Source organism: Nuphar pumila, chromosome 16 (assembly GCF_984573655.1).
Source record: "Nuphar pumila chromosome 16, dmNupPumi1.hap1.1, whole genome shotgun sequence".
Classification (NCBI taxonomy): Eukaryota; Viridiplantae; Streptophyta; class Magnoliopsida; order Nymphaeales; family Nymphaeaceae; genus Nuphar; species Nuphar pumila.
The window spans coordinates 87,351,002-87,377,574 of NC_143264.1; the positions used below are offsets into that span (position 1 = coordinate 87,351,002).

General features: G+C 36.1%; 1 protein-coding gene across 5 annotated transcripts in view; it reads right to left on the minus strand.

Annotated features, from left to right (window-relative positions):
• LOC149814009 (binding protein) overlaps positions 1-26,573 on the minus strand; it is a 164,076-nt gene that overhangs the window by 76,626 nt on the left and 60,877 nt on the right. For all 5 annotated transcript variants that reach the window (XM_089992500.1, XM_089992499.1, XM_089992502.1 and 2 more), the window contains 4 exons: positions 18,268-18,535; positions 17,939-18,127; positions 17,615-17,836; positions 17,303-17,476 (listed from right to left, as the gene is read on the minus strand). In XM_089992500.1, the coding sequence (XP_089848626.1) occupies positions 17,303-17,476; positions 17,615-17,836; positions 17,939-18,127; positions 18,268-18,535 (853 nt within the window). The remainder of the gene's footprint in view (positions 1-17,302; positions 17,477-17,614; positions 17,837-17,938; positions 18,128-18,267; positions 18,536-26,573) is intronic.

The following is a 26,573-nucleotide window of genomic DNA, read 5'->3' on the forward strand; positions in this document are numbered from 1 at the left end:
GGTGGCTAAGGAGGTATTGGGTGAGTCTAAAGGCGGTGCACCGCTAGGTAAGGATACATCGTGGTGGAACGAGGATGTCAAATTAGCTATTAAGGTTAAAAGAGAGTGTTATAGAAATCTAAGTAAAAATCGTGATAATGAGAATTTGGAGAAGTATATGATAGCAAAGAAGGAAGCTAAAAAAGTAGTTCGGAACGCGAGGGATAAGGTATATAAAGTACCTAGGGACGTTCTCTGGTGGACAATGATGAAGAAAAGTGTTTATCTCAAGTACATTAGTATAATTAAAGATATGTATGAAGGAGTAGTAACCAATGTCCGCACTTGTGGAGGGGTGACAACCAATTTTCCTATAACGGTTGGGTTACATCAAGGATCTGCTTTAAGCCCTTTCCTATTTGCTATAGTGATAGAAGAGCTTACGAGATCAATTCAAGAAAATGTGTCGTGGTGTATGTTGTTTGCTGATGATATTGTTTTGATTGATGAGTCTAGAGCTGGGGTTAATGCTAAGTTAGAATTATGGAGACAGACATTGGAAGCAAGAGGTTTTAAGTTGAGTAAGAGTAAGACAGAATACATGGAATGTCGATTTAGTAAGCAACGAAGTAGTGATGGGAGTGTAGTGAAGCTTGGTGAGCACGAAATACCGGTGGATGATTCTTTCAAATATTTGGGATCTATCATTCAAAAGTATGGAGAAATTGATGGAGATGTAAATCATAGGATAAAGGTTGGGTGGATGAAATGGAAGAGTGGAACTGGAGTGTTGTGCGATCGTAGAATGCCATTGCGGTTGAAGGGAAAGTTTTATAGGATGACTATTAGGCTCGCTTTACTATATAGTACGGAATGTTGGGCTGCCAAGAGACATCATATTAAAAAAAAAAGTGTAGTTGAGATGCGTATGCTGAGATGGATGTGTGGAAATATAATAAAAGATAAGATTTGGAACAAGGAGATACGTAAGAAGGTAGGCGTTGCACCCATTGAAAATAAGATGAGAGAGAATCGTTTACGGTGGTTTGGACATATTCGACGAAGGCCTAATGATGCTCCAGTTAGAAGGATAGAGAAATGGGAAAATATATTAGTTAAAAGAGGTCGGGGTAGGCCTAGGAAGACATGGATGGAGGTGATAAAAAAGAATATGAATGCTTTGAACCTCACCGAGGACATGGCATTGGATAGAAATGAATGGAGGAGAAGGATTCATGTGGAAGACCCATAATGATTTTCTTTATTGGTTCATATCGTCGACCCCAATTGTTTTGGGATGAAGGCGTAGTTGTTGTTGTTGTTGTAAACTTTCAGATGGATCGGGCATGAAGCGGGTTCGGGTATAGGTCAATTTAGGTATATAGTCGGGTCAGGTACGGGTCGGTTTGGGTTCAGGTACAAAGCAAGTTTGGGTACATAATCGGATCAGATCAGTTTTAAAATATGAAGAACCATTTGGGTCCCAGTACATAATTGGGTCGGGTTCTTTGAGGTTCGGGTCTTTATTTACAATACCCAAAACCCAACCTGTTTTCACTACAGGTCTATATTTTGGACGTGACCCAAATCCATGGGTCCACCAACAACGCTTGGGGTCAGGCATAATCGATTTAGGACATCGAGTTGGGTCGGGTATACCCAACCCAGTTTCACCCTACACACAGAAGCTACCATGATCCCATTGACAGTGATAATATAGACATTGGTGTGATAGTCTGACATCTTCAGTGATGATGCTGAATGGAGGCAATTGAAAGCTAAACTTCGAGAAGAGGGAATAGTTATGTAGGGCCTGAGTAGAGGACGAGGATGACTTTGAAGAAGATCCTTTATTCCCTTATGATTTTGGTCGTGATTGATGAAGCTAGGTAGAATTGAAGGATTTCTCCTTTTTATTTTGCTATTTAATTGATGAATCATTGGATTGTTAGAATGATGTCTTAAAAAAATCAGACTTGTTGATGTCTTCAAAAAATCATACTTGTTGATGCCTTCATGCATTACACTATTTTGTTTTGTTAGTTACAATCAGTGTTGTTAAAAGCGTTGAGGTGTAGCGAGGCGCTCCACCAAAATCTGAGGCGAGGCGTAAGCCTCGATCCGCAAAGTGTAAGCCTCAAAAAAAAATTAACTTAAAAAAAACTATACAAATTATCTAAAATTATAAATAAATAAGAAATGCTTTATTGATGAAGCACCAACCAACACGAAATAAAAAATCTCAAATAAATACGAAAACAATATGAGATTAACATGTAAAAGTAACATTAATGCAACAACTTGATCTATGTAAGTATCTAAGAAATTAAATATGAGCATTCACTCAATAAAAAACTAGCATTAACAACAAAATGCATATTAGCACTAACAACATCAGGTTATAATTAGAAAATGCATGTTAACATTAACAAGCAAATGTTAATATATTTGTCCAAAACTCTTCAAAATGAGAGTGTTAACATTCACAATTACAAGTAAAAGACCCAAAAAACATATAAATGGCCAATAGCTCTATGATATGAATTAAGGCCTAGGCTCTTGTTGTGTCTTGTCATCATCAATATCTAAGTCTTCAATATCATCATCTGAAGAATCCATATAAATAGGTTTTCCTTCATCTTCATTCTCTGACTCTTCATCATCTACATTTTCTTCATCCACGTCCTCAGTTACTTCTTTTGCTTTTCTTTTTCCTTCAATAAAAAATCATGTATTAAATATTTATGTTATGTAATTAAAAAAATACATTTATATTCATAGCTAGGTAAAAGGAATATAACTTTACATCGATCTCTTGAAGATATGTTTTGCCTAGAACTACTTTGTGAAACATGAGGTAAAGTGACTTTTTTAATAGGCACATGCTCAATGGAATTTATGTTGAAGTTCGGATCCAACCATGAATCCTCCAACCAATTGAGATCACTTGACAACACTGGATTTTCCTTCTCCACAATTCACTCATCGTCTGAGTCTATATGATCTAGACATACAGAGTCTTTGGTAGCACTCCTCCTCATATTTCTCTGTCTTAATTTCATATTGTACATTATAAAAATCAATGCATTTATCTTCTCTTGTTCAAGTCTATTCATTCGTTTTGTATGCACCTATAATTTCAAATCATTGATAATTAATTATAAGATAATTAAACTTATAAAAATGTATTTCAAAAATAAAATACAAAAGTCACAAACCAATAAGAAAGTACTCCAATTTCTCTCACAGCCCAATGCACTGCATGTTAAACTTAGAATTCGAATTGCAAAATTCATCAACTCGGGATTTTTGTGCCCAAATAAACTCCACTGCATTCAAATAAAATAATAAAAAAATGATAAAAATATTAATAATGTCATAATTAACAAAAACATAAAAAATATTGACAAATAACAACATAATTGCAAACTTACCACGACTTTTTAATTTTCTTGTTATAACAGTTGCCTCTCTGCCAAACAACCCCTTTGTCTTTTTAAATGCATCGATTTGTGTTGTAGTTTTCAATAGAATATTTGCATCACAAACTAATTTTTCAACAGAATCATAAAAGCCACTCATAACTTCTCCATCGAAGTTGAAATTGTCAGCATAATGAAAATGTGGATTTAAATAATAGGTAGTTGCATGCAAAGGCTTATGAAGTTGCAAGTCTCATCGTCTATCAATGATATCCAAAATAGGTTTATATTTTCTTTTGACATTGTCAAGGTTTGAAGCAATTTCCTTCTTCGCTCTATCCATTGTGCCATACAAAAATCCCATAGCAGGTTTGTCTGCATCAACTAGTCGCAACACTTTCACGAGAGGTAGTGTAGCTTTAATTCCATATGATATGGCAGCCCAAAACTTATGATGATTAAGAAAAATATAAGAAATGTTCTTAGCATCAGATTTCTTATAGCAATTAGATGATCTAAAATTTGAAGATAAGAACATCGACTTTAACTCTTTCTTATAACATCCAATACTATGAAGTGTAAGATATGTTGTGGCAAAACGAGTGACGGCTGGACGCAGAAGTTTTTTCTTCTTTGTAAATTTTCTCATTAAATTCAATACCCATGCATAACTATAAATGTATCTTGTAACTTTTTTTGCCTTTTCCACTGTATCTTTAAAAATTGATATTTGTCCAATATCTTCTAGCATAAGATCCAAGCAGTGTGTTGCACATGGTGTCCAAAAACATGTTTTTCCTGCTGTTAACATATTCCCAGCTGCCACATAATTTGGTGTATTATTTGTAATGAATTGCACCACATTACCTTCACCAACTTCTTTAACAACTTCTTCAAATAACTTACAAAAATTTGCACCAGTTTTTTCCATATCGCTGATGTCAACGGACTTCAATAATATTGTCTCAGATAAGCTATTCACAAGAAAATTAATTAAGTTTCTTCATTTTCCATTTGTCCAACCATCTGCCATAATGTTGCAACCACCTTTCGTCATTCTTTTTTGAACTCTTTTAAAATTTCATGAGTACAATCTACCTCGTCCTTCAAAATCTACATTCTAATCTCGTGATAAGAAGACGGTTTGAACCCTCGCCCATAATTTGCAATAGCTTCTACCATTGAACCAAAATATGGACTATTGCAAAGATTAAATGATAAGGCATTTACATAAAAAAGTCTATCAATGGCACGACATACATTATTTCTTTCATCCCTTTTGAAAGCAGTATTTATTGTGGTTTGTCGTGCTTCTTTGTTTACAAAAAGGTCCATAAGACCACTTGTACTTGTTTTTGCATCACTACATGATCCACTAGTTTCTTTATTCACATTATCGTCTGTTGATGATCCAAAATAAACACTTCTCCCGATATCCAACTTGTTTTGTTCTAACTCTTATTTCCTTTGCTTCTGATCCTTTAGATGATTCTGAAAAAAACTTTTCACATCAGGTGAAACCGCTTCGCACATGCTTACACCGTGTTTTGTGCCAACCAAGTGATGTTTTAGCCTATATATGCCTCCTGTAGTCACTTTATGACAGTAATTGCAAATTACATGTCCTACGAGTTTGGGATCTTTAGTGGGATTTGAAACTTTAACTCCATGATCTCATCCTACATCTTTTCTCATTGTTCAACTGCAAAAATACATATAACAAAATATATATTAACATCATGCATTCAGCTGACCACATTACATGAAAACAAATGCAAAAAATGTATACCACATTCAAAACTTGTCATGTTTAGTCAGATTTTTAAAGAAATCTAAAAATCAGCATATTGTATTACACTAAAACTTCAACATAAGAATTAATGTACAATAGTTTTTTAAACTAGTCTCACAAGTATTAATGTATCTAAAAATGGTAATTAATAAATTAACAACTAAATTCTAATCTAAATACAGGAAATAAAATTTCTGAGATTGAAAATAAACTTAACAAGAAAATGTAACAAGAAAATGATGGCAAATGCAAGCAAAACAATAAGACACCTGATACAGAGAACTATTAGTAGTGATGCAAACACATATTAGCAACTAAAAGTAAAGATACAAGTAGTTAACTAATCCAAGAGGAGCAATGTCAACATTTAGGCAGATTTGATATGTGAATCAACGATAAATTACTAACAATGCATATAGAAGTATATTGTATAACCCAACATCCAGTGGCATGACACCTATACCAGCCTAAGCTAATCAAAAGCAGGTTCATGTTCATGGACAAACATATCTGAGGGCTATAGCATTGTCCTGAAACAGGCTAATCCTCGAGGAGAGACAGAACAACTAAAAGTTAAAACTTATACATGAATTAGAAACATCATTCTGTTTACAAAATGACAGAACAACGAAATAAAACGATAAATGAGGCGACCATCATCAACAGTTTGATTAAATACTGGAACACATCATCAAACATAATAAACTAAGACGTTCTCCAATACATAATATTCCACTAGCATGAAAATCAACACATGCAAAAACAGGAAATAAGAAAATCTATAAAAAATTGTATCAATGAAATAACACTTAACATAAACAACCAAATATGTATTAGAAGAAAAAGAATCTAAAAAGACAGTAACAGAGAGAGAGAGAGATAAGAGAGCAAACCCTGCAAACAATTGTAGTTATCAGCTTCCTTCCTCACTACTTGTCGACAAGGCAAATGGCAGGGGGGGTGGAGCCCCCTTCCGAAAAAGCAAGGAGGACAGGGGGGAGCAGAGCCCCCCTGTCGACAAGGCAAATGGTCGGGCAAAGCAAGAAGGACAGGGGGTGCAGAGCCCCCTGCCTGACGACAAGGTGAGCGACAGGGGGCAAAGCCCCCTACCGAAAAAGAAAGAGATAGTGGGCTCCGCCCCCCTGTCGATCGACCAAGAGAGAAAAGCAGAGGGGGGGGGACCCCCTGCCCACGAGAGGCGACGACAGGGGCCACCGCCCCCCTGTCGGTCCACCCCAAAAGAAAGGCAGGGGTAACCCCCTGCCGACGAGAGGCGACGACAGGGGGCTCCGCCCCCCTGTCGGTCGACCAACAGATAAAAGCAGAGAGGGGGGGGAACCCCTGCCCACGAGAAGCGACGACAGGAGGGTACCGCCCCCCTGTCGGTCAACCCAAAAAGAAAGGCAGGGGGTAAGCCCCTGCCGACGAGAGGCGACGACAAAGGGCTCCTCCCCCCTGTCGGTCGACCAAGAGAGAAAAGCAGAGGGGGGAACCCCCTGCCCACGAGAGGCGACGACAGGGGGCACTGTACCCATGTCGGTCGACCCCAAAAGAAAGGTAGGGGGTTAACCCCCTGCCGACGAGAGGCGACGACAGGGGGCTCTGCACCCCTGTCGGTCGACCCCTCACGGAGAAGAAGTAAAGCAGAGGGTTTACCTGGCGGCGGCGACTTCGACGTCTCCGGAAAACATAGAGGAAAGGCGGCGTCGGGGATGTCGGTCGAGGTCGCTAGAACGGACGGCAGCGGCGGTGAGTCGTTGGCGCCCTCGCAACAGAGAAAAGAAGACGGTGGTGGTGGGCGAGTCGTCGATGCCTTCTCAGCAGAGGAAAGAAGGTGGAAGAGGTGATGACCGGCGGCGGGTGGTGGCCGGCGACAACAGTCGCGGGGGACGAGAGGGTACGGAGTGGAGAGAGAAGGGTCGAGGGCTTTTGCCGCTCATCCGAGGCGGTTGTCTCTTTTTTAAGGACACAGGTTCTCTCGAACCTTCGAGTATACGGGTCTGGGTCCGGGTCGGACTCGGGTCCGAGCCCATCCGATTTTTTAATGCGCGCCTCGCCTCAAGGTGCATGAGGCGTACTCCTTGAGGGTTTTACACTTTTTAAGTGTGCCTCAAGGCAAAAAGGCCCTCGCCTCAAGGCGAGGCGTGCTTTTTTGCGCCTTGAGGCGCGTTTTTAACAACATAGGTTACAATTAATTAACATGTTTGAGTGGTCTAGGCATATTTGAAATTCTAGTAGTTGTAATGCTTAAATATGATTTTTTAATTGTTCTATTTTTCTAATTTTTCCTTTATGTCATATTTTATGATACAATTGTTAAAATATATATAGATATGTTATATGTGTATGTATATATACATATATATGTGCATAAATATATATCATGTTCAGTGAGTTGTAATAGGTTTTGCCCTATAGGATCATTTTGGTCATTTTCTACCCTTGTAATAGGTCCTAACCTTTAGGGGCAGATTTGACTTTTTTCTGTTTATCTTTATTTTATTTTATCTTTTTTATATAGACTAGGAGCTCTATGGTCTTTTGACCATAGAGATGTTGAGATTCCCAACAACTCCATTGGGAGCTCCCTGAGCTCTCTCTTGTTGCATATAAAGGGACGTCTTGTCCTTATTTACTTGAACACTTTTTGAAGCATTTTAACTCAATAAGAGATCTATTATTTTTTTATGTTTGTGTTATTTTGTGTATGCCCATTTGTGGCTTTTGTGATCTTTTATATTTGCCATTGATTGGCTTGTGTATTGTCACTTTGTTGACATATGCTTGTGCACTTTTTTTTATTGTTGTATGCACTTGGTAGCTCTTTTGTATTCCTCTTGTTTTCATTACTGTTAAAATATGTATATATATATGCATTCGTATATATATAAGTATATATATACATATATTATATATTTTTCTTTTCTTTATTGTACATCTAAAAACCCGATAGGGGTATTCTGGTAATTTTTCTGAACCGCTTTATTTCCATTTTATTTTTAGGTTTTTCTTTTGTTTCCTTCTCTTTTTCTTTTTTATTTAATATGTAATAGGACCACATGGGGCCCCACCCATCCAGTCATTGTGGCCCCACTTGTCATTAATGTGACCGTTGGGGCTCCCAACGACTAGAAGGGAGCCCCATGTGGTCCCTCTCTCTCTTTTCCTTTCCTCTATAAATTAGAGGGCTCTCCCTCTTGTAAAGTAAGGGTTTTTACCTTCTCCCTTAATAAAGATTAATTCTTTTTAGCCCTTTGGCTTCAACCCTCTGTGGGTTTATGAGTTTGCACTTTATGTGCGTATGGTTGCCCCTTAGTGGGTTTGTGTATTTGCACTTTAAGTGTGTGTATTTATGGGTTCCTTATCGAACCTCTTGTGTTCAAGCTCATTTTCTAACATGGTAGCAGAGCAAGGTTGTAATCGAGTTGTTCTTTGGTGTATCGAGAAGTGTGTTATTCAAGAAATTTTAAGAAAAATGGTGAAGTATTCACTTTTCTCTCTTTTCTTTCTTGAAGTTATTTGGTATGTATTCTTTTTTCTTAAATATCATGCATTATGAAGAAATATCTACTTCCTTGATCATTAATATATATGTGTTTTCTTTGTCGTTGTGTTTTTATCAAAATGTATTTTGCACATTTAGTGCATGATGTGCTATTTGGTTCTTCATTGAACCTTTGCTTTTTTGTATATCACATTACACTTTTTCGTATGTTTTGAAAATTTTAAATGATAATTTTTGAACCGGTGAAGTTTTTTTTTCGAAAAACTAGATATATGATTGCTCAAAAATTGCTTTAATGGGTCGTTAATCATGTTTATCCTTCAAGCATAATTTGATGTCAATCTCACTTGAACTTGTGTGTATGGCTTTAGGAGCTTTGAATTTATATTTTATGTTGAACAGTGTTTGTAAGCATATCCTTCATATGAATAGTAAGTCTTTAGAGAAAGTTATGTTGAGATTAAAAAAATTGTGATATATGTAGTGTAAAACTATTGATCACGTACTCTTCTAAACTTTCATCATATTTGTTGTTTCGTATTAAAGGTACGTGCTTATCCACTAAAAAGTCATATATGTGGCTTCGTATAACATTGTGTTTTTTCGAAAAAAATCCTGACATATATCATCTATGAAAAATTCATTATTAAGTTTTAATTCCTTTAACAAGGCTTACCTAATGCGTCATTTCATATGAGCAATATTTGTTTGGAAAAGTGTTTTTTTATGCATGTTGAATTAAAATTAGTGTTTATTAAAAGGAGTAGTCTTGTATTATTATCATATGAAATATGGTTATTTTTGCATTTTAAAGATTCTTCAATTTGATTGTCTTCAAGTGTTTATCTCATTGTAAAAGTTATGGTTTTTATTAATGCTTATTTGTGCCTTAGTGCACTTTTATGTTGTTGTGCGGTTTTAACAAGTTCATAAACTTATTACCCTTTTTTAGTGTGGGTTTCTCCCACTCAAATGAAAGTTATTCTTCTTGTGTACTCTTTTTGAGTATTTTTGTTAAACCCTAGTGGTTCTTGTGAGTATATGCGTCTTGAGAGCTTTCATGGTTGTTGTGAGAAGATTGTTTGGGAGTATCTTTTGTAGATACATTTGTGGAGTTCCTTTTTTTCTTACATGGAATCTTTCAAAGATTCGATTGAGAAATTAATATTTGTGAACCTTTTTGGTTCTTTTGAGATTGGTTGTGAGCATCATTTGAGGTTCCAATTGTGGAATTCATTTCCTTTCATGGTTTTTCACATAAGATTCTCAAACTTCATAATCTTACCACATTTATTAAGAATGCCTATATTGGTCTAAATTTGTTATTTGCTCATTCAAGATTATTGTCATTTGACATCTTGTATTGCATAAAATTGCATCTATTATCATTTGGTGTGCATATAATTGCACTTTATAGCTAAGGCTTGATTTGATTCTTGGATTACTCTAAATCAGTTCTTACACATGGCATTGCTTATTTGAAAGTCTATCTCTTTATGAGTATTATTTGCCTTTTATGGCACTTGTTGTCCATCACAAGTTGTTATATAATGCATCAATCTTCTTTGCTTTGGTATTGAATCAGAGATGTTTGTTGAGGTGAGTTATGGGCACCTCGAGTTATGTCTTTTTATATTGTCAACCTGTAGTTTGACTCTAAATGACTTGTTATGTGATCTCTGATTATGAGTGTGTAGAATCACTCGTTTTTCTTTTGGCCATTGATTTTATTATGGATGCTCTTAATTATGTGTACCTGGGATGAATGTCTAACTTTTGAAACAATAGTGTTTCTAGATAAATTGAAAAATTGATATTTTCTTTTTAATTGCATTTCCATTACAAGCCCTCTTACCTCAAATGTCGTTTCCTTTTATGCCTCCTATCTAATTGTCATCATATGTAGACAAGAATTGTTTGTTTACACCTTTGTGTGTGTTTTTGGCCCATTGTTGACTGTTTGATCTTGCTCTAGTAGTTGATACACTTGTTTTAAGTATCATTATATGTAGACAAGAGATGTTTAGTAACACCTTCGTGTGTGCTTTTAGCCCATTATTGGCTTTGTACTTTTGTTCTAGTTGTTGAACATACTTGATTTTGAGTGTCATTATATGTAGACAAGAGATGTTTATTCACACTTTCATGTGTGATTTTTAACGCATGGTTGGCATTTGTACTCTTGTTCTAGTCGTTGATACACTCATTTCAAGTATCATTATATGTAGACAAGAGGTGTTTATTATTAACACCTTCGTGTGTGCCTTTGGCCCTTTAGTGGTATTATATTTATATTCTTGTTCTAGTTGTTTATACACTTGAATTATGGGTTTTAGAGGTCTAATGAGGTGATTGCTTGTAGTAGGATGAACTATTGTTGAGATTTGTAAAATTTCACATTTATGGGAATTCTTAACCTGGTTTTGACTTGCATGTATCATTCCATTTATCATATGGGATTTCTTACGATACTTTCTTGGAATAGAATTTGCTTACTCACATCGTGGTTATTTTTTGTCACAAACTAAATACGCAGCGAAAATCGTTGAAAGATCAGGACTCTCGGATCAAAAATTTGTCGATACTCCAAAAGTCATAAATGCCAAAATGAAGATAGATGATGAAGAGCCCTTACAAGATCCAACGCCCTATAGACAAATGATTGGGGTTTTGTCTTATCTTTCTATTACCCGCCCTGATATATCTCATGATATTCATTCTGCTAGTCAATTTGAGCATGCTCCCACTATAGTGCATATGAGCGTTGTAATGAGAATTGTTAGATATATTAAAAAAACTATTAATCTTGGTTTGTTTTTATCGTCCTCCTGCTCACTAAAAGTCATTGCATATTCTGATTCTGATTAGGGAGGGCATGTCAATGATAAACGTTCAACCACTGGTTTATGTGTATTTATAGGTGACTTTAATTTCATGGCGATGCAAAAAGTAGCAGAAGGTGTCACTCTTCTCCACTGAAGCTGAGTATCGAATCATGGCGACCACTACGTCTGAGTTGATATGGTTGAGACAACTTCTCGAAGACTTGGGGGTTCATACTACAGAACCTTCAAAATTGTGTTGTGACAACAAGAGCGTTGTATACATTGCAAGCAATCATACATTCCATGAGAGAACGAAACACATTGAGATGGATTGCCACTACATTCGTGAAGAATTCCTGCGGAAGACTATCACACTGACTTATGTTCCATCAGAGTGTCAACTCGCAGATTTCTTCACCAAAGCGTTACCGTCACCTAGATTTCATTTCTTACTTGGCAAACTCTCGGTATTTGTACCATGAGTTTGAGGGAAGTGTTAAGATATACATATACGTATATGTATATGTACTCAATTGTAAACCAAAATACCCATCAAGGGTATTTCAATCCTTTTACTGTAATAGGCATCAACCCATAAGGGACTCTGAGTTTTCCTTTTTATTTTTTTGTATTTTTCACTTTTTATTTTTTTGAGTTTTATTGGGAGCAGCTCCAAAGTAACTGTTGAAGCTGCTCCCAACAGTCATATTTTGGGAGCAGCCCAACAGTCACTTTGGGCTGCTCCCTTTGTGGCCCTTGTATTATAAATAGGCCATATGGCCCATTGTATTTCTCAACTCATTTTCTTGAGTGTTTATATGAAATAACAATTTGTTAGACCCTTGTGTGGGTGATGTGTTGATTCAATCAAGTATTCTACTTGATTGAAGGTGTGTTCTTGCATGTGTATTGGATTCAATCCACTTCATTACATATTTCACTTGACTTGAGATTTGTTGATCGGTTCATGTTCCTTGAAATGTGTCTTTCAAGGATTTCTTATTTTCCTTATTATATGGCTTTGTTAATTCATCCTTTATTATTTCCTTGGCCTTATTGAGGTGAATTGTTTGCACTTTTGTGTCGTGGAGCCGTAGTTAGTTATTGAGATGAGTTATGTGTGCACCTCTGTATTCTTGTCAATATAGATTGCCAATGGTTTGGCTCCGACTTATAGTTGATTGACCTATGGTTTGATGTGTGTGTTGTATCACTTATATGTTTTTTGTGCACCTAGATGTTGTGGAGACAAAGTTAGTTGTTGAGGTGAGTTATGTGTGCACCTCTAGCTTCTTGTCATTATAGATTGTCAAATTTATGGATGTTGTATTGGCACTTGTCTTGACTCTGACTGACGGTTGATTGATCTCTAGTTCTATGATAAAGTTCTATTGCTCAATTGTTTATTTGGCCTTTATTCTTCATTTGATGTTTGTATCAATTTTTGTTAGTGATGACTCTATTGTTATTTGCTTGTGACCATTTTATGGTCCTTATAGATGAAATCTCATATTATTGCAAAATTTACTACTTTAATTAGAATATTGTTTTCAAATCTTCTTGCTTATTGACATCAGTTTGTCTTCATTACAGTATATTTACCCATCTTGCTTTCTCCACTCTTTCCTCTTATTTGAGTGATTTTTTTGATGGATAAGAGTTTTTTGTTTATCAATTTTACAACCACGGTTATGGTGAGCTATGTTTACCCGTTGTACTTGATGTTATTATTTGCATTTTACAATCATTTGTGAGGTGAGGGATGTGCACCACTTGTCGTTGTAGCTGGTTTGTATTGTCAATTTAGATAGCCAGTATTGCTTGTGCATGGTAACTGCCATGATTATTGATGACATTTGTGATTGATCTCTTGTCCTATGCGCTAATACACTTGAATTTTGAGTTGGAGATCAAAGAGGTGGTAGATTGTGGGGAGTAAATTTGTGTTGAGATTTGCAAAAATCATTCCTTTTGTTATGTGGGATTTTTAAAAATTTCTCCATGAAATTTCTAAACTTTTACTACTCGTTTGCCCTTGTATGGAAAATGTTTATTCATTGAAAATTTTTCATGCACTTTGTGTGCATTCATTCTCAATAAAAAGTTATATTTTTTATATTCTGAGTGTTTGCCCTTTGTGGATTTGTATTTTGCCTGTAAGTGGCTTTGGTGAATGTGCACCTTAATTATAACCCTTTAGTGACAGTGTATTTGCACACGCCTTGCTTCATTACATTGTATTAAAAGATGGATCACTTTTTTCATGCATTGTCATGTGCATTGAATATATTTTAATTGCATGTTTCATTGTATATATATACATGTTAGGATATTTAGATTTGTTCCATGTTGGTTGTCTTGCATGCTCCATATTGTAAAATCCTTTGAGTTCTTACATTTGATATACATGTTATCGTGTTTTGCATAATATAATTAATGAGAGGATAATTTTTAAAAAATGTTTACCCAAGCCTTTGAGAAATTATTGCCAAATTGTGTATATCTTATTGATATTTTATGTCTAAAATGTGTTTTTATTAATGAGAACATTCTATAATTTTTGCTTGTGACTTTTAGTGAGTTGTGTATCTTCATTGTGAGAGTGTTCTTGGTCCATAAGTGCCCACTTTGCTTTGAATCTCATTGTAGCCTTTAGGACACTCTCTTGAGTTTCTAATATATGCTTCTTCTTCTTTTATTTTAATGATCAAAATTCTACTATGTTAAGAATTTATAAAGAATATGTTGTTCTTTTATGGTTATAATTTCCTAAACAAGAAATTCTTAAAAATTGATTTTGAAGTATATTCCTTGTATTTTCTTTAATGGCTATTGTACCTTGCTTGAATTGTTACTAATCTTTCTAAAATCTTAAAATTATTACTACATTTGTTTCAGTGTTATTCTTGTTCAAAGTATATATATTTGTCTTGAAACTATATAACTATTTGGTTAAGATCTCCTTTTTTGTAGTTGGAACATTTGTTTTGCTCTCTTTTCAGGTTAGTAAAGATGTGGGTTGAGAAAGAAATTATATTATTGATGCATCATTAAGATGGAGGTAGCCGACGTCGCGATTTCGAGAAGATTATCATTGAAGACTTAGATCTTTCCCTTTGTTTCTTTTGGTTAAGATCTATGTCACATGGGTGCGGGTGCGACACGGGTGCGGCGCAATTTCAAAAATTTTGGACACGGGAACTCGGCTATATATATATATATAGAAGCAATAACATAGCAACAGAAAAAATTTATTAGCAATTTCATTGTCATTTATCAGTACATGAATATATAAAAATATCAAGTTTTTCAGTAGAGAAAATATGACTTTCATATGAAAATATACATCTTACAGGAAGAGGGCACATTCATGTTTCAGTTACCTTTGCTCTGGCTAAATCCTGGTTGTATTGTATTTATATTCCTTTAAATTGATAAATTGAAAGATATTTCAAAGCAACTTTCTAGTAGGCAGCTCACCCTTCGTTGGAGGAATCACGTTTCCCCTTAAAGATCACACATCCCCAATCAAATGGACTGCAGTTGCATAGACTGCAGTTGCATAGACTGCAGTTGCATAGACTGTGCAATGCAGTTTGTGACTGTGCACAGTCACACTGTGCAGTTGCAGTTGCACAGTCTGTGACTGTGCAACTGCATTGCAGTCTGGTTATATATATATTTTTTTTAAAAAGTTATATAAAAAATGATTTTTTTTTGTTTTTCGTCTTAAAAATGGATATTTTTGGACTTGGTCAAAGTTGACCGAGTCCAAAATGTGGACGGACTCGGCCTCGACTCTTTGACCGAGTCTGACTCGGCGTTGACCGAGTCTGAAGCCGCACCCGTGTCGGGGCGTGTCGACTCGAGTGCGGCGCCTCCCTAGCCGAGTCCGTGTGACATAGGTTAAGATATTGTATAATATATATTTATTTATATATATGTGTGTGTGTGTGTGTGACTATATATATTCATTTTTTTATGTAAACTGAAATACCCATCAAGGGTATTTCAATCATTTCACATTGTAATAGGGGTCGGCCCATTAAAAGCTGAATATACTTTTTGTATTTTTTTTCAATCTTTTTTTATATTTTATTGGAAATATGACTGTTGGGCTGCCCCCCTTGCTCGCCTTTGTTGCTTATAAATAAGGTTCTTCCCAACCTTGTAACTAATGCTTTTCTAAGCATTCTAGCTCCTTTGTGAGTTTTATTATGAATGAAATATTATTGTTTTTATGATTGTTGTTCTTGCTTTTGTGCCTTAATGCATTGTATTGCCCATAGTGGCTGTTTCTTTTGCCTATGTTGGCTCTTTGTATTGCCCCTTAGTGGACTTGTGCACGTGCACTTTGTGTTTATGTTCTTGTAAGCCCTTGGAGAATCTTGTCTAGTTTTTTCGCATATTTTGTAACAGAACTGTTATTATGTTAAAGAAGAATACTTGAGAGGAACAATTGAAAAGCCTTGTGTTACTTTTGCATGTCAGCTGGCGGGCTTTTTTACTAAGGCCTTACTTGCACCTCAAATTATGTCTCTTTGTGAAAAACTTTCAGTTATCGTACCGTAAGTTTGAGGGGGAGCGTTAATATATATATATATATATGTGTGTGTGTGTGTGTGTGTGTGTGTGTGTGTGTCATGTTCATTGAGTCATAATAGGTTTTGCCCTATAAGGACATTGTGGTCATTTTGAACCCTTGTAATAGGTCCTGCCCTTTAGGGGCAGATTTGACTTCCTGGTTTTCTTAATTTTATTTTCTTTTGTCTTTTTTATATAGACTAGGGGCTCTATGGTCTTGACCATAGAGACGTTGGGAGCTCCCAACAACTCTATTGGGAGCTCCCAACAACTCTATTGGGAGCTCCCTTGGCTCTCTCTTGTTGTATATAAAGGGACATTTTGCCCCTATTTACTTCAACGCTTTTCTAAGCATTTTAACTCAATAAGAGATCTATTGTCTTTTTATGTTTGTGTTCTTTTGTGTATGACCATTGATGGCTTTTGTGATCTTTTGTATTTGTCATTAATTGGCTTGTCTATTGTCCAAGGTTGCCAAACTAGGAAGCGGGAAATGATACGGGAAGCGAAAGCGAGAAGCGAAGCATTTTAAAATTTATAGGAAGCGGAAAGCGAAGTATCAATTTAAAAGCAAAATATTAAAAAAATGAAGCAATATGGTGATTGAATAGGAATCGAACAAGAAACAAATAAAAACTAAAATAAAATTGATCATTCTTATATTTCATTATTTTTCGGTAAGAGTTAAATTTTTGTTAAAATCTAACAATGATGGTTACTAATTTAAAGAAAGTACATGGAAAGTGAGTGAAAGTGTGAGTGAAAATACATGAAAAACATGAAAAGAAACGTGAGAAAAGCATATAGGAGGCATAGACCATGTGTGTGGGAAGCATAGAAGAAGTGTGGGAGAATCGAGATTCCCATGAAGTTTCGAAAGCGAGGAGTATCACGCTTCCGAAGCGAGTTTCTGGGAAGCGAGCTTCCCACCTACCTAAGAAGCTTCCGTAACTCTGGTATTGTCCCTTTGTGGACTTGTGCTTGTGCACTCTTTTTTTAGCATTGTATGCCATTGGTGGCTCTTTAGCATTCCTCTTGTTTTCATTACCACAATTCGGTATTGATCTGATACATCTTTTGATACGATTTTTACAACACTTAAAAGTTACAATCACTACACAGAAAAAAACAAATGCAGATCTAGAGTAGCATTATCATTATGACATTTTCAGCAATTGATAGACTTGAAACTTACAGGAAGATTGAGATCACATTCTCGTACAAGCATTTCATCAAGTAGTCTTAGGAGGTATAGTGAGTTGTCTCGGCATGGTTGAGAAACAAATATGTTTACTTCAGATGACAAATTAATCAGCCTGTCCACTACATCCTCCAAGATATCCCTAAGGAAAAGGAATGAAATATCTCCCTGCACATGCAAAATCAAATTTAAGCAAAAACCTACCCTTCCTGTTGGACAACTATAGAAATATGCACAGGAAAAAAATAAATAATGCCCAAACAAACTCCAGCACAAAGAACTGAACCTCAACACAATAAAATGCACCTGTTTAATTTGGATAAAAAGGAAATTTATTGTGTCCTCAAGCTGTTGCCATCCACCTTTCATAGAGTAAACATAATATGAAAGAACAGCTGAATATAACTTTCTGACTAGAGCTTCCTCAATTTTACAAGGATTATTATAAGAAGAATCCGTAATGGATTTGTAGTTCTTGATCACATCTAGTTCAAGAGATGTCAAGAGCCATGAGTTCCATCCGTTTTCCTATATTTGAATAGAAACAAAGAAAAAAGAGAAAGTATAAGCAAGATAAAACAATAAATAGAATGTGAGATGAATACATCAACAAGAGATAGCAAGGTTTACCATTATAGTTTCATAATTCAAAGGATTTGAATCAAGAAGATTGAGAAGATCATTGAAAATTTTCAATCTCATTGATGTGTCATTGCATTTTGATAAGAATTTGAATATGAGAAGCAATATTTGTGGAAGTATGAAGTGTGACATGCCATTCAAATTACTCTTTTCAGGCTGACTATGTTTCTGCAAAACCTGTATCAGCAACATGGTGAAATCATTACACCTTCAGCGAAACAAACTTTTTTCTTGTGCATTAAAGGACGATGCTACCATTTAGCAAAAATAATTCAACGTAAGACAATATGAGAACTAGCTGAACTCCGCATAAGTACCTGCTTTGGACTAGCACCACCAAGGAGCACATCAAATAAAGCAGCACACAAAGAATCTGTCAGAGGAAACTTAAAAAGCCTATCCAGCATTGAGGAAAAGATGGGCAAAAATTTTGTGCTTGCACCCTTTTGACTCTCTGAAAGGGATTTGGATCGTCCAACTGCAAGATTGAAGTTGAACAGTCTTCCTCCTTTCTTCTCAGAAGGCAAACCAACCAAAAGCTTCCCAAGAAACTGCAAAGCCAGCAGCCTGATTGGCTCCATGTCCCTGAAATGGGTGATAAATCAACTAAAGGAACAAATACACCACTAAAATTAATTGAAGTTAATATAGAAGCATTATAAGGTAAATATCATAATTCATGTTATAGTGATGCTACCCATTAGACAAATGTTGTAAAATGTGCATCATACTCACATCATAATTAACCAAAAATAGTACCATATCATTACGAACGAGATTCATGACTAATAAGAAAAATATAGAAATATAAATTTAATACGCTAAGTATAAAACCAAATAACACGAACTCATAAGTCACAACACAAGTTACATAACCAAAAATAAAGAGATGATATTCAAATAAAATAAAATGCATAACATGTTAATAATCATCACCATCTCTTCTTCATCTTATTTGTCCTTATCTACCTCCAGGTCGTCAACATTAACTACATATTGATTCTCTTCGTTATCGACCTCTGCATAGTCAAGAAGCCCAAGATCTCCCAAAATCCCAACCCTAAGAAACCCTAGATATCTCACCAAAGAGTGAAAAATGGCCTAAGGTGTGTTGGGGTCAAACATCCAACCAAAATTGGCTGTCTCTTAGAAGTACATGAAAATACTGCCAGAAAACATTAAGCTCTCACAGTAACAGTATTGTATAATAGATCCTGTATCAGGATGTATCCTAGAATACACAGGAGAAACATAACATGCACGCCTAAAACTAGTTTCAAGGTTGTATCGTGTTGGTTTTTCCTTGAAAAAGTTGCAGATCATGAAGCATCGTACAATGTGTTATGACTTTTTATAACACTGCATTAAACTGTTATAAAGAACAAATGGAATTAGAATGGTCAAGTAAGAAGAAAGATCGTGGACATTGTACTTATAAAACTGAAGATGCTGTACTGAAGTAAGCAGAAAGTGAATATAAGGTGCTTGAATACAAAAGACAAGTCCACTAAGGGACAATACAAATGTCAAAAGACAATATACAAGCACAAAAGTGCATACAATGGCTTACAATGAGCCAAAAGAGAACACGAACATAAAAAACACATATATTATTGATATCAAATGCTTGGGAGAACAATAAAATACAGCCCCTATATATACACAAATAGGGCCTTGGGGAGTACCCAAAAGAGACGTTGGGATGGTACCAACGTCTCTATGATCTTTTGACCATAGAGCCCATGAACAATACAAAAAAGACAAAAATAAATATAAATATAAATATTGTTCCTAATAAACAGTACCTATTATATATATTAAATGACAAAAAGGCCCCTAATGAGCAAAATAAATTACATCACTAGACAAAGTTATATATATATATATAATTTAACACACTCCCTCAAACTTACGTGGTCATTGCACGGTACTCAGCTTTCGTGGAGGATAGAGATACCTTTTGTTGTTTCTTGCATCTCCAAGAAATTAAAGAGTCACCTAAAAAGACACAAAAACCAGTGATTGAGAACCTATCATTAGGATTTCCTCCACGATCAGCATTAGTATATGCAAATAAATCGAAAGAAGAGGATGAGGATAAGAAAAGTCCTTTAGTTATTGAGTTCTTAATGTATCTAACAATTCTCAATACTGCACTCGTGTGTACAGTAGTTGAAGCATGTTGGAGTTCATTGTCTACATGAACTGCATGGGCTATATTTGGTCTGGTGATACACAGATAGGTGAGTGATTCAATCAGTTGTCTATATGGAGTAGGATCTTCAAGTAGGGTTTCATCTTCGAGTCTTAATTTAGCATAGACAATCTTAAGAGTCTCCACCTTCTTTGTCTTCTGAAATCCAAGACTTAGCACAAATATCAGCGGCAAGATTCATTTGTGAATGAACATAACCTCAAGGCCAGTAAGTCACTTCAATACCTAAAAAATACCTCAAGAAACTCAGATAAGACATCAAATTTTTCCTCTAAAATAGTTTTAATTTCGCCAACTCCCTTTTTGTCATTTCATGTAATTATCATGTCATCAACATACAACAACAATATAACAATATTTGTACTTGTATTCTTGACAAAGAGAGCAGTATCTGTGTAACAACACTGAAAACCCAAATTAATCATAACAACACTAAACCTATCATACCAAGCTTTAGGGGCTTGTTTAACACCATATAAGGATTTTCATAATTTTAAAGTTTTTCTCTTTACAATATCAAACCCTAGCAGAGGTTCCATACATACTTCTTCACTAAGATCTCCATTGAGAAAGGCATTTTTTACATCTAATTGGTAAATGGGTCATTTTTTAATGGACACAACAGTTATTAGGATTCTTACAGTAGTCATCCTAGCTACAGGTGCAAATGTCACTTTATAATCAATTTCAAATTCTTGTGATTAACCTTTAAAAACTAACCTAGCTTTGTACCTTTCTAAGGTTCCATCACATCTAGTTTTAACCATAAATACCCATTTGCATCTCATAGGTTTTTTTCCTAACGGTAAGCTCACTATATCTCAAGTATGGTTTTAGGAAGGGATTCCAATTCAATATTCATAGACTCAATCCAATGAGGATAATTCTTGGCTTCATTATAATGAGAGGGTTCATGATACCAATGAAGAGTTATCAAGCATGCTCTATATTTCAATGAAAAGGATTCATAGGACACAAACTTGTTTGGAAGGAGTGAAACTCTTTGTTTGGAAGGAGTGAAACTCTATAAGATCTCCCAAGACTGGTATCTCCTAGAGTTGAGTTTTGATTGGGTGTTTCATCGAAGGGGAGATCTTGGGTATATTTTTCATAAGCACAAGGGTGGTTCCTTTGTGTATGCTCCATTGTCATGATTTAATTCCAAGATTTCACTATCATGATTTTCATCAACACCATTATCCAAAGAAAGCTCACAAACATCATCATTAAAATTGTAATAACCTTGATTTTTGCATTTTTTTTTGTTTACATTTATCTGAAAATAATAGGTATTTTTCTAAATTTGGGCCTGGGATCCGCATTTCGGATCCATAAAGGATCCATATATATATGTATGATAACTTATATAAATATATATATTGGAAAGAAAAATAACTAAGGGTAGAAAAAAATAATAATATTAAACGTAATATATGTATAACCTGTTTATACGCGGACTCGCAGTTGGATCCATTTGGATCCAATGTGCGGTGTAATGAGATATGCGGAAATACAAAGAGTGCTATAAGCACTTACAATGTCCACCAATGGACAAACAAAAGAGATAATACCCAAGTCCACAAGGGACAACACAACATAAAATATAAATGTCTCTTATTGAAAGAGAGAGAGCTCTCAAGAGTGAAAATATACAAAGGGGGTCACCCCTATTTATACAAGAGAAATGAGAGAGGGGGGAGGCCACGAGGCCTCAAAAAAAGAGCCACAAAGGGGGCTCCCATGGAGTCGTTGGGATCCCCCAACGATTCAATAGCGGGGCCCCTTTAAGTGGGTAAAAAAGGGAAAAATAAAAACAGATATACAAAAAATAAAATGAAGAGAAAAACAAGTACCCCTATTGGGTACATATGAAATGACTAAAGTACCTCTATCGGGGTATGATTGAATATATATATATATATATTGATTACATGTATTTTAACACCCTCCCTCGAGCTTTACGGAGATATAACTGAAAGCTTGCTGAGAAGGAACATAAAACGAGGAGTTGCAAGGGCTTTAGTGAAGAAGTCTGCCAACTGGAACTCGGAAGTAACATAAGGCAGTGCTATGGTTCCTCTTAGGTATTCATCACGAACGTAGTGGTAGTCAATCTCGATGTGTTTAGTACGCTCATCGAAGGTGTAATTGCTTGTGATATAGATTGTACTTTTATTGTCACAACACATCTTCGAAGGAGTAGAGATGACTATGCTCATATCACTGAAGAGACTTCTTAGCCACACAAGCTCCATAGTTGTAGTGGTCATAGCACGATATTCTGCTTCTCTTGAGGACAATGATACTTTGTGTTGCTTCTTGCATCTCCAAGAAAATCATAGAGTCACCTAAGAAAACACAAAAACCAGTAGTTAAGACTCTATCATTGGGATTTCCTCCCCAATCAGCATCAGTATAAGCAATTAAATCAAGTGATGAAGAGGAAGAAAGAAAAACTCCCTTAGTTATGGTGTTTTTTGATGTATCTGACGATCCTTAAGACTGAACTCATGTGCACAGTTGTAGGTGCATGTTGAAACTGACTGACTGACTGGACGGCATGAGCTATGTTTGGCCGAGTGATAGATAAGTAGGTTAGAGACCCAACAAGTTGACGGTAGAGAGTAGGATCCTCGAGGAGTGTTCCATCTTTCAACCTTAACTTTGCATTGATGACTTCAGGGGTTTCGGTCTTCTTATCATCGGATATACCAGACTTGGAACAAATGTCAGCAGCAAGTTTCATCTGAGAGAGAATGTACCCTCGCGGAGAGTACGCTACTTCAATTCCTAAAAAATATCTTAAGAAACCAAGGTCAGACATGTCAAAATTTTCTTTTAAAACTTTCTTAATATCATTAATTCCTTGCTCATCACTTCCAGTGATGATCATATCATCAACATAAAGTAGTAGAATAACTACTGAAGTGTAACGCCCCAAAAATCCAGGACTTGTAACTTTTAGAATAGTTTAGAAAGCTTTGAAAATCATACGATTATCAGAATTTAAATAGTACTTCAGCGGAAAAATGATATTTTTAAAACCACAAGTCAATAGACCTTGAGCGCATTACAGCGTAAACTTTCCTTTGTCGAATTCCGCACAACTATTGAAATCAAATGGTTTCGAAATGCAATTTCAATAATTGAGAATTTGTTTATGGGATTTTACAACTCGTTATATTTGTTGAAGCCAAAAAGAAGTTTACTAAAACAGTTTTAGTAACTCAAGGTTTAATTAAAAGAGAATTTTTAAATACACTTCATATCAAATTTAACATGTCCTCAGAAGCGAAACGTCAAGGAAAGAGCACTATCTTGATCTCATCACGCCATCGTGTCATCGCAGGTTGTATCACCTATACATCACTTGCCCATAAAATAGGTCAGTTTCACTAAAAACTGATAGGTGCACATCACAGACCAACTTGCAGTTATAGGATGCGTGGTGAGTGACAGTGATATTGTGCAACAGACTCTGAGTGGATTGGGATCCGACTACAATATGATCGTCACTTCACTATTGTGTCTCCCTGCCCTTCCTACCTTTGATGAGTTGCGAGCAAAATTGATTCAGTATGAGATGACTCTGAAAGGGTTCTCTAAAGAATCTCACATTCACACATATTCCCAAGAAGTTTTTGCCACAAGAGTGACTTATGGTAGAGGACGAGGATGAGGAGGACAAGGGCGCAGTGGACACGGAGGACGTGGTCTGCTTCCCACTCCAAATACGTCAGCTCATACGCAGGGATCAAGAATCATTCCTGCTTGCTTCCCTTGTAACAAAAAGGGGCATATCAAGGCGAATTGTTGGCATAATCCAGAGAATAAAGGAAAGGGTCCATAGACAGAAAACAAAAGGAAGTTATCAAATAGTGGAGAGATTAAAGATCTGCTAATCTGCCTTGTCAGAGTTGAAATTGAAGCAGAGTGATGAAGGTACTTGGTTTGTCGACTCAGGGGCAGTGACTCATGTGACAGGTGATGCAGGTAAGATTTCTAATCTCATTCCTTATTTTGGAAAAAGTAAGATTGTCACTGGAGATGGATCCCACCATCCTGTTTCTCATGTTGGAAAAACTGTCATTCCCATGTCATATTCCACTCTTACTCTTTCAGACGTTCTTCATGCTCCTGACATTAAGAAAAATATTGTCTCTGTTTCCAAACTTATTGATGATAATAATGCTTCAGTTGAATTCACTCCCTTCTCTGTGCAGGTCAAGGACCTACGCATGAGGGAAACATTCGCTGAAGGAAAGAGACGAGGCAATATGTATGTCTTTGAAGAAGCTCCTTGTCATGCTGTTCGCCCAGTCCACCTGAATTCAAAGCCCTCATTAGAGTCGTGTTCATCCTCTTCTGCTAATGTTTTTAGTATTTCTGAATGTAATAAACCATTCTTATGGCATAGTCGGTTAGCACATTGTGGGAGTCATTTTATTGAGAAACTTGTATCTAATAATCTCATTCCAAAAAAAAGTCTCAATAGGGATGAGAAAAGTCACAAATGTTCCAGTTGTCTTTCCTGCAAGAGACATGTATTGCCTTTTCATTCCATTAATAAGAGAGTTTCAAAACCTTTTGAGATAATCTGTTCTGATGTATGGGGACCCGCTCCAATTGCCTCTGGATCTAGAAGCAAATACTATCTAATATTTGTTGATAACTATTCTCGATACACTTGGATATATTTCAAAAAAAATAAGTCGGAAGTCTTCTCTTTGTTTCAAATTTTTCTTTCCTTAGTCAAAAATCAATTTTCTGAGTCCATTCAATTTTTCCAATGTGATGGAGATGGGGAATTCTCATCCCGTGATTTTATTTCTTTTCTTCAAAATAACAGAATAGGAAGAAGGGTGTCCTGTCCTCACACCCCTCAACAAAATGGAATTGCTGAACGAAAACACAGGCATATCGTTGAAAGTGCCATGACCATGTTTCATGACAGCAATCCTTCCATCAACCTATGAACAAAAGCTTTTCATTCTGGCGTGCATGTGACAAATAGACTGCCTATGGTTGTTCTGGAAAATAAGTCTCCTTATCACTGCCTTTTTGGAACTCATCCTAGTTATTATGATCTGCGTGTTTTTGGATGTGTCTGCTATGTACATATCGATCAGTCCCTGAGAAACAAGTTTCAAGACAAGGCCCAAAAGTGCAGATTTGTGGGATAAGCAAATGACTACAAAGGATATAGGTGTTATGATCCCACCAACAAACGCATCAGAACCTCAAGAAACGTTGTCTTTGATGAACAAAATTTTGATCACAGAGCTGACACAACGAATATGTCAACTGAAATTTACTATCCTTGGCTGAGCTCAGAACTTTTTGCTGGCTCCAATGAAGCATGTTCCTCAGATTGCGTGCAACAAGAAGAAGAGGTGTTTGAGAACACTAGGACGTCGGGGTCACAGAATCCAGAGAAAGTACTGGGCAGATACAAAGGCATTGTCTATTCTAGACAGAGACCGACAACATCAAGCCATTCATATCATGTCTCAGTCGTCAATCCTACTCCTCATACTCTTGAGGCTAGAAAATCAAACTGCATACGACATCCTATTTATAGGTGGGTGAGTTATAACAACTTCTCCTTGGATCTTCAACTGTTTTTAACTGCCATCAATATGGACGAAGAGCCCATCATGTATTATCAGGCAGCCGCTTCTATAAAATGGGTAGAAGCCATGAATGATGAAATACAAGCCTTGCATGAATGTGAGACATGGAAAGTTGTTCCCAGACCACCTGACAAAAATGTTGTCGGATGCAAATGGGTCTACAAAATCAAGTACAAGCCAGATGGAACCATTGAACGATATAAGGCAAGGCTTGTAGCAAAAGGATTCACTCAAGAAGCAGGGCAAGACTATGATGAGACTTTTAGTCCGATTGTAAGAATGGGAACGATTCGAATTATCATTTCCCTGACTGTTGAACATGGATGGAAGTTGAGTCAACTTGATATAAAAAATGCATTCTTGCATGGGGATTTGAAGGAGGAAGTATACATGGATCAACCCCTTGGATATCAAGAACAAAATTGTAAAACCCATGTATGCAGGTTAAAAAGAGCCATCTACGGTTTGAAGCAAGCATCTCGCTCTTGGTTTGATAGCTTCTCGCTGGAGATTCAGAAACATGGATTTTCACGTTCCATGCTGGACCACTCATTATTTATTTTTAAAAGTCAGCATGTGACTACTCTATTATTAATTTATGTCGATGATATTATCATCATAGGAAACTCTGCGGACCACATCCAAGAAATAAAAGACTTATTAGGTCAGAGGTTAAAAATGAAAGATCTTGGAGTTCTACGTTATTTCCTTGGTGTAGAAGTTGATAACCAGGCTCATGGCTTGACACTCACTCAACACAAGTACACCGTAGATG